This window comes from Rhyacophila brunnea, unplaced genomic scaffold (genome assembly GCF_057557595.1).
Source record: "Rhyacophila brunnea isolate RB1 unplaced genomic scaffold, BYU_Rbru_1.0 scaffold_23, whole genome shotgun sequence".
Classification (NCBI taxonomy): Eukaryota; Metazoa; Arthropoda; class Insecta; order Trichoptera; family Rhyacophilidae; genus Rhyacophila; species Rhyacophila brunnea.
The window spans coordinates 2,307,163-2,322,929 of record NW_028232893.1 but is presented as its reverse complement, the minus strand read 5'-3'; the positions used below and the strand labels follow the sequence as shown (position 1 = coordinate 2,322,929).

Here is a 15,767-nt window from a genome sequence, read left to right as displayed (position 1 = left end):
GGTAGGGGGCCCGCCAACAATTTTAGTCTGGGGGCCCGCTTCAGGATGTGGGGGCCGTGCACAGGCCCCCATTACACAGAAAATGTAGGGGTCCATATCGAGAAAATAGCTGCAATATAGGTAGGAGTAATTTAATTTGTACTATAATTTGATTTTGACGCCATATTTTACCTAATTATTCAGGATTTGCAGTGTTGGGATAACACCCAATTTCTTAATCCCTTATTTTACCGCTCTTGCAAATATCCGCGCTTAAAAGTTTGACAGCTACCGATTTAATATTGGCAAAATTTACATTTATTATCATATTGGTATTTTAATAAAGCCATCGACCTGTGAATCTAAATATGTGATACCTATTTCCTTCTATTTTTAAATAAAAAAGTCACTTAACTCGGGAAAATATTTTATCTTGAATCCTTACCTTGTTAATTCAGTCACAAAAGTGAGTTCAAGCAGTTTCCACTCCTCCCGAGCCTGAATCTCCTTCATTACAGCTTTTAGTGGGATATTAGGTTAGTCTACCTTTTTACAACGTTTTTATTAGCTCGAATTCTTGTTTGTCCGGTGGTTGTTTGTCAATTGCAAATCTTGCAATCAATTTTTAACTAACTTCCCGACTAGCTAGATATTTGAAACTTTTAGAATATATCAGGACACGATGCCAATACATTATTTTAATACTTTTAGCCATCTTTAAGCAGAATTGAATTCATTTTCAGTGAATTCTGTTTTGTATGGAAAGTTATTTCAGAAAAATCCGTAAAAAGTAAAAGACTATTATTGGTTGCTAAGCGGGTGGTCCCAGCAACTAAATTATTAATATATACGTTCGTTACTATGGAAATTAAAATGAAATGTCAAAATGACATTTCAGTATTCTATATTAATTGTTTGTTTGTTTGTTTTTTATTTACTTCATATCAATTACAAGTTTGAGCATATTGAGCATAATAATTCAACAGAAAATTTAAAAACGTTGTATTTAAGAAGTTCTTTTTATCTTGTAATTATTGGTGTTTAATTTACTATAGGTATATGCATGGCCATAGACCAGTGGCGAAGGGTGGGGGAAGGCTGTTAAGATCTGCCATAAATACTGCACACACACAGTCAGTCATAAGTATTTGTTTTCATTGAAATAAGACTACAATTTACAGATGATGTTGGTTAGTTTTTAAAATTCGATTAAACGCTGCGAAAACCAAGCCATAATAGTTTTGGTATATTTTGGGCGATGCCACAACTATCTAAAATTATACAGTTAAATCATACATAACTTTGGATAGATATTTTATAGATAGAATAGTATTTTTTATCTATTATAGTTTGGTTTAGGTAGGGCTTAACGACTTTAAAAAAATTAATCAACAATATATTGTGTAATAATATGTATTCTTAATCCAACAAAAACAGATAGGTAAGTATAAATGAAGAATTTTGTCGTATCGCTCAAAGTATACAAAAACTATTATGATTTGGTATGGCAGGGTTTGATTGATTTTTAAAACTAATCAACACCATCTGCAAATTGTAGTCTTAGTTCAATAAAAACAAATACGTATCACTAACAAAGCTTAATGTGCATTATTTATGGCGGATCTTAACAGCCTATCTCCACTCTTCGCCACTGCCATAAAGGTAGATAGATCACGGGATGAATTTTAGTATTATGGTCAATAGGAGTTGACTCGTAAACATGTAAAAACCGTGTACATTTAATTAATTGTAATATTATAGTATGATTTAATTGTAATGTAAGCATTAACGATTACTAATTTCTTTATTTCCTTGACCGGCTGTACATGAAAGTCATTTTCAAAATTAACAATGAAAAACTTCGCGTGGCCTGTCGTATCATTTGGTTCATATTACAATCACCCATGGTCTGCCGTGTCGGGAAACTTGTACATATACAGTTCGCCGTATCGCACTTCACCGTGAAATGTTGTATCGTAAATATATGGCCGTATATTAAAGACCGTCCAACCTCTTTGGGTCGTATAGTACTGACATAAAATTCATGTCTAAATAAAACACGGTTCTTGTCGGTTTACACTTTACAGGAAGCCAGCAGCAAATAAATTTTGAAAATAGCCGATATACTGAATTATTTATTAAGTTATGTACGTTTATTTTTTACCACTTACAAAATTATTGCGCTTCGGTTCGTCAAATTGTCTATTTCAAACAATTCCTGTAATCAAAGATTGGCGTATGGGGCTGTCCATATATGACGACGGGGACAATACTGGGGATCAAGATTTAAGGATAAGTAAATATTTAAAAACGTTTTTAACGTTTAGGGGGGTGTCAAAATGTGTCAATGGGGGGGGGGGTTAAAAATAGTCAAAATCGTGTGACGTCATAATATGTGGACCCTAAACTAAATTTAAAATTTATTTTAATAATGATAAATAATGTTTAATTCTTGTCTTATCCAGGCGACGGTAACGTGAGCTTCGAAGAGTTTGTTACCATCCTGTCGAACATGGGGGCTGCTCAAGAGTGCAACGACGCAGACCAGGAAGAGAAGGAGCTGAGGGACGCCTTCAGGGTGTTCGACAAGCATAACCGCGGCTATATCTGCGCGTCTGATCTGCGCGCCGTGCTACAGTGCCTCGGAGAGGACCTCAGCGAAGAAGAGAGTCAGTATACTTGATTGTTTTATCGGATGCACGTTAATACCCGTGTCAGCATATTGATCGGCGATATTAAATAACTGACCACAATTACAAATTCCTTAATATCCATTTCCCGTAATGTCCAATTATTTATTTATTTATTTAAGAATACAAAACATTGTGGACATAACAAATCTAAATTCAAGGCGTACACAACATGAGATTTACATTATAAGTCAAACATTACCCTCACAAGAGAGAAGAGAATATAGAAAAAGAAATATATATATATATATATAATAACAATAATAATAACAAAAAAAAAATAATCAAAATATACTTAAGTACAATTTAATACAGAAAAATATAATTTTTGAGAACGAAAAATATACAATTTTATACAGAAAAATACAGTTTCAAAAATAAAATGCAAAGTACATCATTGAAAATGTCTATGTCTTTAGGGAGCGCATTTACTAGTCTTGCAACCCTCGCTAATGGTGCCTGATAGGCTTGACACGAGGAAACGGTTCCAATCCAGAATAAATCATGGCTGCGACCACGTAGGTAATTGACAGGCGCATGGAAATTCAAATTCATTAGGACACCAGGATTGGAAACCATCCCTCGCGATAACAGGCAAAAGTCTTTCAACAGCAGAAGAGACCGATGAGATTCAATAGAGTGAAAAGTAAGCATGCCTTGTAGAAAGGCAGTCGGAAAATAATCATCTGACGAATTATCGAAAGGAAAATAGTTAAATGTTTTAAAATAAAGACATCGAAGAAATTTCTTCTGGACGCGTTCTAAAATAAGCTTATAGGAAACCTCATAAGGACACCAGATAATCGAACACATTCAAGAATGCTACGCACTAATGAGATGTAGAGTGTACGTAATACATTAGGATTCTTGAAAGGTTTGGATTGTCGCATGATGAATCCTAGAAGCTTTCTCGCACGTAGAGCCGTGGAAGTTATATGCGATTGAAAGGATAATGAAGAATCAAAAACTATCCCAAGCTCTTTCGCCTCAGATTGACGTTTTAAAGAATTTTTTGACATAATATAATTATATTTAATCGGGGTTCTTGACCTAGAAAAAGTAATACAAAAGCATTTGTCAGTATTAAATTCAAAATTTTTTTTTTGACCAACCTTTAATTGAACAGAGATTTCTCTGTAACATGCAACAGTCCAACTCATTGCGAATTGGTGCATATAATTTCAAATCATCCGCAAAAAGTAAAAATTCTACTCCATCCATGGCTTTAACTATATCATTGACAAATATGAGGAACATAATTGGTCCAAGATTTGATCCTTGGGGAACACCTGAAAGAGTTTGAAAGACTTCAGATGCACACCCAGCGTACTCGACATATTGACAACGATGCGAAAAATAAGATTTTAAAAAATTTACAAAATTAATAGATCCGCCTACTGCACTCAGTTTAGTTAAAAGAATTATGGCTAACTCAGTAAATAGCTTTCTGCAAATATAATTTCCGCCATATCCATTTTTCCACATAGTCAGCTACATCCGATGACGCAAACTCCATTATAGTAACTGATTCAATTATATTAATTATTTCCTAAATATTATTTATCATAAAAAGCAAATATCGAAGCCAGTTGACAAATGTAAACTCAGAAGCAGCCATGCGGCTTGCATTGGAAAAAATGAGTACCTATTGAGAAATTTCCATTTGCATTATTTTTAAATAAAGAGATTGTACTAAAATGTTCAAATGTCTTTTATTAAAGGACTTGTATAATATAAATAAATTGATCCATCTTTTAGTGTAAATAAAATTTAGCTTTAATTTTTTCAATCACAACAAAAGTGAAATTCGGTGCGGCCACCAGACGATTCCATAGAACTGTCAATGTCAATTGTGCGGCCACAGTTAACTTAACTTTAACTAAGTAAAAGTTAAGTTAACTAAGTAAAACTTAGGTACTGTAACATAGGTACTCTTGTACCGACTGTTTACACTGTAAATAAAACTCGCTCCTCCGTCCATCGGAGTAACCACCAAATCAAGATTACTTCACCCACCACACCATGACACACGTAATAATCAGCTTTCGCTTTCTTTCCAGTTGAAGACATGATTAAGGAGGTCGACGTTGATGGAGACGGCCGAATTGATTTTTACGGTAAGTAACCCTAATTTTATGTATAGCTGGCGCTCCATTGGCACGCAAGTCAGACGATTTACAGTCTTCGGACTTTTTTTGGCGTGGAGCACCCCAGATCTGCGGACTGTTTAATCCGCAAACCAGGCTCGTTGGATTACAAACATGTTTGATATTTTACTCTCCGAGTTGCCAGACTTCGTCCGTCGATCACTATGCAAATTCGATTTGACATTAATACGCGATCATTCGGACCGAAAAAAAATCTGTAATTATTGTTTTAAACATTTTCATTGATTAATTTGTTAATTTACACATTAGAAAATGAGAAATTTACCAAATTTATGAATATGTGTAGTTTCCAACTTCTGCCAGAAACCAGACGATAACCTTGTCGAGTATAATGAAAATACAATATACAATAGTGCATAATTATATCAGACCTGAGTAGGTACAACACTGTTTAGACATAACTGAAAATGTAACTAGAGGTAGTTAGTTAGTGATCGAGAAATCAGGCCAATCTCGAATCTCTAGAAAATAATTTTCCGAAATTTTCAAAATTCTTATTTCTCGAGAAATCATCAGATTCTCGAGAAAATCTCTTGATTTCTAAAAAAATTTGGCCGTAAGAATTAAAAGTTCTCGACTTTCGTTCTCAATAGAAAAAAAATTGACTGAAAAAGCTAAATTCGAAAAGAGGTAATTTTACAAATGTCGATTTCTCGTCAATTGTCGGGAAATCAAAAAAGCGATCTCGAATTTTCGAGAAAACAAGTACTTATTCATGATTTTCGAGAATTTTTAAATCTAGAGAAATGAAACAAATCGAGAAATCACAGGTTTAGATGTAAAAAGATAAAGGATAAAATATCACAATTAACTTGGAGTGGAGCTTATATAAAGAGACTTTTTACGATGAATTGTTATTGGCCATTCGCCCAACCAATTAGGTCCTAGCACTGGATCAAACACATATTAAAAAAACAAATAAATGTACTTACTTCAGTTAAATACCAAGAATGTTTAAGGATCAGTCCAAATAGATACCCGTCTAATCTAAATCTTCACCGTCTATGGACAAACATGGACATCTTTTATGATGCTGATCTGATCACAGTATCTGATGAATATTTATGACCAATAAATAAAAACATTTTTGTCCAGAATTCGTGCACGCCCTCGGCGAACCGGAAGACCAGAACGAAGAAGAAGAAGAGGACGAGAATGCGGATCAAACAAACACGGCACAGACTCCTGACAGCGCCACCGTCAGCCCAAGAGCCCCGGCTGCTTTCAGCGTATAAATTATCACCTCCAAAATTTTTTAAATCATGCTTGAGTAACAGAAAAATATAATACAAAACATGGAGGTTTTTTAACTTTCTATCTTGTCTTTTCTATAATATCTGTAGGTTTCTGTCTCAAACTTAACGTCAAATTATTTGGTATATGGGCCGTAATGAATAATATGTTTTTTCTACTACTTGAGGATAAACTCGATTAGTTTTAACGTTATTTTAACAAGCTTCAAAGAAGTGTAAAATTATTACACCATCGCTAAGAAGAGAGTGTTTTACATGTATATTGAAGACAGGACCTTTTTCATTGAAGTGTAAAAGAGACAGAAAGTTTGAAAGAGTGGTACAACACTACTTACAAATTTTTACTAAGAATTCATAACACCATTATAATAATATTATACCCCGTTTTCACGTGCATGGATTTACTGCTGACTGTACGTATTATTGCGGCCATAACAAGAAAATGTACGAGTATACATATATTATCCTGCAGTTGCAAGGTTGCATGCATGAATCAAAAAAGTTCCGAAGCTTCTGAATTTTCATGCGATAGTTGGGATTTTTTCTATCTGCGCCTGCGCAGTAGAACGATTAGTGGCGCACCTGCCGGCAATACAACGAACTACACCGCGGAGAGATTCATTTTGAGATTAACTGATTTTTATGACCTGTCAAAAATAGTACCATAAAATGATTACATTGCGTCTCGCTCACAGTCAGGATTTTTACGTGTAAACAGTTATTGTCACGATAGTTTAAAATACGCACTATTGCTGCCAGTAAATCCATGCACATGTACAGGCACTATTATGCTCTCTCAATTTATGGCTTCGCATACCTCCAAGGCTTATAACTCTCTTATAAATAAATATAAATGGTTATTTAAAACTTAATCAAATATGCTGCGACAACATATCTATGCCATAAGATGGTTTTTTTATTATCATTCTTTGTTATAAAATGATGTTTTATTTTTCTTTTTTGATTATCTATGAAATATTATTTTAAAAAATCTTTAAAATATATATATTATTATATATATTTACTTTTATATTAATACGTTATCACAGGCTATTATAATGTTGCTTTGAAGTTGATATTACAGAAAACAGTAGGTACTTGTATGTTATAATATTATACCGATAAATTTTTGTAGTTATCATGACGTGTTCAGTTCATTTGAAACATAAAACATAACCAAAAACGACTGTAACCTATAAATAAGTAAGTACGCACTAATTATATATATTGTAGAACGATAGTGATGAACCTGTTGGAAAAAAAACAAACTACACCGCACAAAACACTTTTGCGTTTACCAATTTTCAGAACCTGTCAAATAGCACAACACAATGACAACAACGCAGAATGAGAATCAAGAATGAGATTGGTGAGACAGTCAGCATTATTACGTGTAAACAGTTATTATTGCGATAGTTTAATTTTCGCACTATTGGTGCCAGTAAATCCATGCATGTGTACAGGCACTATTAGTTTTGGTTTTAATTAAGTGTCAAATGACCATAAACAATGTCAAATATCTGCTTGTGTCAGTTTAACATACAAGTACCTACCTAATTGATAAGTTTAAAAAAATATATTATTGTAGACTTTTGAAGTTTGAATTATTCCATGTTGTTATAATTATACCTAATGTCTCTGCAGTAATTGTAAGGCATAAGAATTAGTTTAATTCAGAGGGTCACAAATTTTATATTTACCATTTTATACCAATCTTTAAAATTCTACCTATGACCAATAATTATAATTTGAATATAAAGATTAGAAACTTCACCATAGAGGACTAACCATTTCTACTTTTTTAAAGTCTATCTCGTAGACAGTCTACCTTTATGTCATAAAATTTATAATTATTGCTGCAATCATAGATTGCATAATATGTATGCAATCAAAAACAAAATTCTTATATTATCAAATAATGACAATATTGGACCACGAAATGTTATTAATATACATAAAAATAACTCATATCAGTGTATGAAAACAATCAATATATATTATAATATATAATATCAATTAATATTTTGTTTTTCATTTACTTATAATTTTAGATACCGTAAAACGGGGTGAATAGGAACGTTTTCAGATTTCATATTTAATTTAAACCCTATGTTGTATGACTGAAAAGCTAAATTTGCTTGCTAAACGTTGTGTCTGCGATTCATCAGTATAGTTTGGTGAATGGGAACTCAATATTCACTCGCCATCGATATTTTCCCAAAATGATGGTCTGTTCCTATTCACCAGAGAAACGAGGTCAATAGGAACGGGGAGGGAAAAACAGCAAATTTTATTAAAACACATGATTAAATAAAGAAATATTTATTTAGAAAACAGAAACTGTATTATTTGTTCAATCAGTGGATTAGCTGGAACGAAATTAGGTACATATTTAATTATGTTGAGTTCTTTATGGACATAGACACGTTCGACAAAGTTTTTCAGACATGCAAAACATGCGAATCGCAACAAACTTTTTCACGTCTGATAAATAACAAACGGTCATGTTTCCTATCCTATCAGAGTTTCCTAAAAGCATAAAAATAAATTATCTGTCAAATAACATACCTACATATTGGAATGCAAACGATAGCATTTTGGCAATTGCACCACTCTGAATCTTTTTACCGGGAACCGTTCCTATTTACCCCGTTTTATGGTAATCATTCAAATATATTATGCGCATGGTGTGAATATAATATATATATTATTGTGAAATCATCGATTAAAATAGCACGTCTTTAATGTCTTCGTGTGGCATATAAATCAGATTTATGGTTTGAACACATATATTATATAGGTACTCAAAACAAAACAAATTATAGAATTTTTTGTAACCTTTTGCTATGATACAATTAATACATGTGTAGAAACATTTATTTGAAACTCAACGCATGTCCATATATGCAAATATTATTATTATATTAAATATAGTTTGGAAAGTCCACATTATACAAATTCGTTCACTTTAATGAAAACAACATACAATGCACCACTTGTCTTGCAAATCTTACTTTTGTTCATGTGAAATGTGCATTTGTAGATGTTATTCATCCGTGGCAGAATACAGCAAATGGGTATTTATATACAATTGTATAGATTGCATCCATGCAAATGTTTATTTGTTTGAAAGTCGACACGGAATAATATGAAATTGAACATTTACGAAAGAGTGATATTTGTATGAGCAGATCGAGATATCGTTGAGCTGGTTCATTTACGGAGATCTTCTATTTTTCAGATACTGCATCCACCAGTAAGTCAATGAATGATTCAACATTATTAATTATGGTTTCGCTATATCGCATTGTATTGCAAAGAACTTAGGCTCATGTTTGTTATCAAGAAGCATATCACATATGCTTGTATTATATTGAATGTTTAATTGCAAATATATATTATATAGGTATGCAAATTTTCTATTGATTTGGTGTCTGTGGTATCCATAGTATAAAATAGAATTTTTACTAAATGTTAACATTGTTTTTAATGTCTCAATTTGTACTATATACAATAAAATGTCTTGCATCTTCTGCATTACATTATTATAGTAGTAGACATGTTTTGTAGATATAAATCAGTGGCGTAGCCCTGGGCCGGAGCGTGCCACGTTGGCGTTCTGGCACAGTTCTCATCTATATTATATTAGACACAATAATTTAAAATCACGTGAATTCAGAAGATTATGTGGTTGTTATTTCTATCTCGGAATAACCTGTTAAACTGAAGGTAAGAAAGCGATTAGTCAGGCCAATTCCAAGATGATTATAAGAAGATATGTTGTCCTTTTCTGAGACTGGTGAAGTTTAAAATTTTCAGTGGGTATATTGACATTGAAATGTTGAAGGAAGTAGTTTTGGGTTGGGGGGGGGATGATTATGATTATAAACCGAACCGGCACCATTTTATTTAGTACTATACCACTGTTTATAATAATATCAGTTTATCCATGAATAATATGACTGGTTCAAAGCAACCCCACATTATTGATTGAAGATAGCTGCATTTGTTTTGATTACAATATTGTGTTCTGTAAAATATAGTATTTAAATCCGCAAATAGATACATAACAATAATTGGGTTTGGAAGTAAATTGACACTTCTCCTTGGATACCGGAGATAGTTGGGTTTGTTTCTGAATCATCTTTTAATTGATGTTCTACTTTTAGACAGCGTAAAGGATTTATATATAAATTACATACAAATAAAAGAGATTAAAGCAGTATCCAAAAATATATAAGTAAGTAATTTGTTTTCAATGTTATCTAATGTAATTCAAACCATATTAAAGTCATACAGAAAATGTCTGATCTTATGGATCCATGTAGTCATCACCGGCTGTGCTGTGTAAAAATAAATGTCTATACAAAATATCTTATACATTAAAGAAGGATGGAAAAACTGTATTTCAATTCAGTTGAAAAAGTGTACAGCTTTTTTCATTATTTTGTACAGTAATACAATTAATTTTTTCAAAAAAAAAGTCACTATAAAGTCTTAATTACACCAAGCTCAGACCCAACCAGATTCAACAACATTACACAGAATGATTGAGCTACCAACTCGATAATGTTGTCTCTTGATTTGATTGGTTCATAATATACGCTCAGTTGCTAGTGTGAACAATAATTATAAGTAAAGCAAAACATATCTATTAGTCAACTTGGTGGCAACACTAAACAATGGAAACTATTATAGCTGACATTTAGACAACTAATACTGTCTGTAAATAAATGAATAATCATTAACGTCAAATTTGTGCTGTTATGTCAAACACAAGACAGGAACCGTCACGTGCGGCTATATTTGGAAGCTCAAAAGGTTAAGTCGGATATTTTCATATGTTCTCGGCAATCTTTGGGTGAATCGTGCCCAAAAATAGGAATTGTTCCAATTTGTTCACGATCACGGGAGATCGTGGCAGACGGTTGGTCTGAGAATCTGCCAATGTAATGGTTAATTTTCAAACTAAGCTACTTTATAATACACACATGATAAACATTCTGAAATAATATATTCAAAAAAGGATACCTATATTAACCCTTTCACCACGGAGCATTTAATTACTATTTAATTACCACATTTAAATAACATGCTAATTATATCGAACGGCCAACTAATGAGGGCATAACGGCTGTGTCGTCAGCGGTGAAAAGGCTGTAACCTAAGTTTTAGAATATCCTTGATCATCAGTGTGAACATCGAACGTAATAAAAGAGTTAAAAGTTTGTGGACTTGGTTGATATTGAAATATATATTATACCTCGTTCTATATTGTAATATCCTATATTATAGAATGTGTGAATTTGTTTTTGATAGATTATTTTTTGCAATATTATACCCATAGTCAGTGTTGCCTAATATTTGGATGATAATATTAATAATAATATAATAAACCCTCTTAATTTATTTTAATTCAACATTACTTTATTTTAGTAACCAAGACCCATCGTTCATCAACAAATTTCATTTGTAAGTTTGCATTATTATGATTAAATAAACCATTGTACTTAATTATTATTTGTTTATTTTATTTCTATATTTTTATTTGTATTGTAATATTCTTTTTAAAAGCCGAGTATCAATTTCAAGAGACACATAAATTATAACATATTGTGAAGTTAGAAACATCAGAAAAAATAAATGGCAGTTTTCAAAACATTTAATAGATGTTGGGATGTTATTGACTGTTTAATTAACCACAAGCATCACCTCTTTTTTATTTAAAGTAATGCTTTAACATCGTAATCGTGGCTTGGACAATTTGATATTAAACACTCTAATTTTTAGCAATTTTAATTGTCTTTATAAAGCGGAATAGTCATCGAAATTGGGACCGTCTATTTATGTCACTAAAGTGAAATATATTCACTTCAAACCGTTAATTAAATCTAACGTAACAAGCAGACTGCATTTCTTATTTCCTATTTTATTTGATATTGTTTACATCGACAGGAAATAACTGCTGTATAGATAATAATAAATGGTAACACGTTTTATCGGATTGCTCTTGACTTTCAACGATTGTTGATAAGGGCTCCCTATTATCTGTCCGTAATATCAGGGGAAAAAATAGTACACACAGTGACAACCCAATTACCATAATGAAAGTGATGCCGTATTAAATTATTCTTTTCAATCATTGCTAAAGCCACGTTGCCACAATCCAACTGCCGAGCGCCATCCAAGCGCACTCGTACGGGAAAGCTTCATACTAATTACTCCTATCCAAGCTACTCGGACCGCGTCCTACTCATCCAAGCTAGCTTGGATAGGAATAATTAGTATGAAGATGTCTCAAACGAGTGCGCTCGGTCAACTAGGATCGTACTTGGATCGTGTCAACGCGGCTTAACTTCACACTGGTGCCAATTAAATAACCATTACCTATAATTTTTATTTTTTCATTGTCTATTCATTAATAGATGTCACTATTTTAGCTTACACCCCAATCCAAAAATATACATCCTGACCATTTATAATAATATAATGATGATATAATATATCTAATTAATTATAGTATTATAAGTATATCAAATTATTGTGCATGTTTTTAAATATTCAATTGATCATCTAACAATAGAGCTTAAATTGTTGTTCTGTCTAAATATATTTATATAAAATAACTATTGCCTTTTACATGCAGGTAACTTTATAGTTGTAGGATTTCAAAAACGAATAAGAAATTGATATTCGCCGAACGCTACTTTCGCTACCTGTCAAAATATAACGGTTATATGTGTGTGTTCATAAAATGACCTCATCTTAAGTAAACTATACAAATTTGATGTGAAAATCTCAATGTAAATGGACCCTTAAATGTGCTTAGCTATAACACTAACCCTCGAAGGTAAGTTAATATAAAATTGGGTGCTAAATCAATCAATGTTGTATTCTTGTTATTCGCTGGTTTTCATCGACACCTCAGAAACCTGGACATGAACGAAGCCTTAACATTTCAAAGAAATCCTCCACTGTATAGCAGTAGTAAAAGATACGATGCCAGTGTAGACAAATCAATCAAGATTCAGAGACTATGCTGGCTAGGTGTTATACACCGTATTCTTCATGAGATTCCGGTAGGGCTTAGGAGAAAAGAAAAAATTGTCTGGCTAGATATATCGATGACTGCCGTATATTTGGGGTATTGAATAACAGAACAGCCACTATGGACAGAGAGATAGAGAGTTGTCAGAAGGAAGTTTTAAGACCAACACCGGATTGTCACATTCCTAATGATGATATTATCCATCGTTCATTAATAGTAGAGAAAAACTGACAGCAACATTGTAGACTTCGATATATTAGATCGAAAAATACACAGTTAATGAAATTTTTGATACATCCAGGAATCAAATTCAATACCTCCTGCAAGATAGTCGTATACATCACTAGACGAGTAACAGAGCCAACAATAAGAAGAATTTCGAATTATACAGGAAATATGAAAAACTCAAAATAATACCCCGTTTACACGTGCATGGATTTACTGTTCACAGTAAGAAAATGAATAGGTAAACATGTATTATCCTGCAGTTGGCAAGATTGCGTGCATGAATCAAACAAGTTTGGAAGGTTCTGAATTTTAACGTGCAAGTAAGATCTGCGCCTGCGCAGTAGAACGATAATGGCGAACCTGCCGGTAAAAAACGAACTACTCATTTTGACGTTAACCGATTTTCAATACGTCCTGCCAAATAGTACCAAAAATGACAACATCACGCCTCGGTTACTCTTGAAGAATGAGTTTGGAGAGACAGTCAGCACTTTTACGTGTAAACAGTTATTGTCATGATAGTTTAAAATAAGCACTATTGCTGACAGTAATTCCATTCACATGTACAGGCGCTATAACATTATATAACAAAACCATCGATTGATTTACCAATTTTTTTTAAATAATTCCCGCCAAAATAAATGTCAGATTAGATAACCTCTCCCATGTACAAAATTGACCCAGTTGTAACAATAGTATAATAATAAAAAAAAAACTAATCAATAATAATATTATTATGGGGTAAAAATATTATGTTTAGATGTTTTATTTACAAAATATTAACTGTATCAAAACGGCTTCAGGATATTTCAGTAAACAGCGAGACTCGCGATTATCGAAAACATATCAAATCGAATTAATATTATAAAAAAAATGAACAATTCAATTTAGACAGTTTTAAATTTTAATACCTACCTATACCATTTACCTTAAATAGTGCAAGTATTAATTACAGTAATACTTGATCTTATCTACTGTTTTAAAGGTTTTAAAGGCCTGCATGCAGAGCTTTTTTAAAGACCGTTTAAGAGAAAGAATCTTTTAACTATTATAATGTAGGTTTCTGAATACATTACATACCTATATGACATGTTTCATCGATTAATGTACCCTTTGATACGGAAGTTTTACTGCTTTGGTAACATTTTGGTTTCATGTTCCTTTTGATATAAAATATTTTGATTTACCTATATACTTTTTTTTATATTTGTGAATAATTCTCTAAAATTTATTCTTGTTAGGAGCTGTTTCACACAGAGCTGTTCTCGTATTCACTACAGGTATGTCAGTGTTGAGTTTACAAAGGTGTCTACACATGGAGATACATGTATGCGATACATATCCGCATGCCATCATAATATACGTGATTTGAAGAGCTAATTTACAATGTGCATAGTTATGTAGGATAAATTATTAGTTAGTCTAAGTATATTATAAAAATTAAATATTGGAGTGATCTGTGATGTCGGACAGATATAAAAACTGATAGCCAACATTACAACGCAATTTGATATGCATTTCATGTAAGAACCACTAGTTAAAACTGTCGTAATTAAGTAGGATGCCCGTAGCTTAATTGGAAACGCACTCTGGCACGAATCCAGCGGTTACAGGTTCAAGTCCCGTTGGGTGTATATGCATCAGATGTTTTCAAATTATGTATGTTCAATTATGAAGGATATGAAATGTGACATTTTCACCATGAAAAAGATTTTCGTTAACATTGACGTGGGAATATCATTTCACAAAAAGAGTTAGTTAAATTTAATTTTATAAATGACCGAGAATTTATGCAATTTTTGCATGATACAAATAAATTTGTCATTGTCAAAAATGACACATACTGCCGATACATAGACTAACTGCCAGCATGAACGAAAAACACGCAGCGTCTAATTACAAAAAGCGATAAATCCACAATTCGATATTTACGGTAAACAACGTCTTTTTTCAACGTTTCACAACGTTTCAAGCTTCAATTATTTGTTTTAACGTGAGATTATTTTTTCCGTTGTATTCTATGTCGAAATTAGAACCAAATGGCAATTTGTTTCAGCCGATAAACTCTTAAATGTAATAAATATAGGCAAAATAAAATTGGACGTAGCGCTACTTGTACCTCACTTTTTAATTTATTCGGCATAAGACATATATTTCCGTGACCGGATGCTACAGCATGGGAGACGCACTTTCCAATATTGAACGTTCCCTTATTGGTTGACTTAAACACGCACAAAATCAACCATGCTTGAAATAATATGAAACACGGACTTGGCGCCTTTTGTAATAAATCGAGACATAAAATATTTTTTTTCGTAGGTTTTGTCGCGTTTTGGAATTTATAGATCAATACATATTGTGTAAAATTATACAAAGAATACATGCGTATTTTGACCAAATG

The 15,767-nt window shown here is 32.5% G+C and overlaps 2 protein-coding genes across 3 annotated transcripts in view; one reads left to right on the top strand and one right to left on the bottom strand.

Annotated features, from left to right (window-relative positions):
- The window catches only part of LOC147069352 (neo-calmodulin-like), a 103,535-nt gene extending 96,793 nt beyond the window's left edge, over positions 1–6,742 (top strand). For both annotated transcript variants that reach the window (XM_085950235.1, XM_085950237.1), the window contains 3 exons: positions 2,445–2,648; positions 4,730–4,786; positions 5,933–6,742. In XM_085950235.1, coding sequence (XP_085806361.1) covers positions 2,445–2,648; positions 4,730–4,786; positions 5,933–6,072 — 401 coding nt within the window. In that variant the 3' untranslated portion in view covers positions 6,073–6,742. The remainder of the gene's footprint in view (positions 1–2,444; positions 2,649–4,729; positions 4,787–5,932) is intronic.
- wkd (TBC1 domain family member whacked) overlaps positions 1–15,767 on the bottom strand; it is a 422,625-nt gene that overhangs the window by 291,575 nt on the left and 115,283 nt on the right. The gene's annotated exons all lie outside the window — the stretch shown is intronic.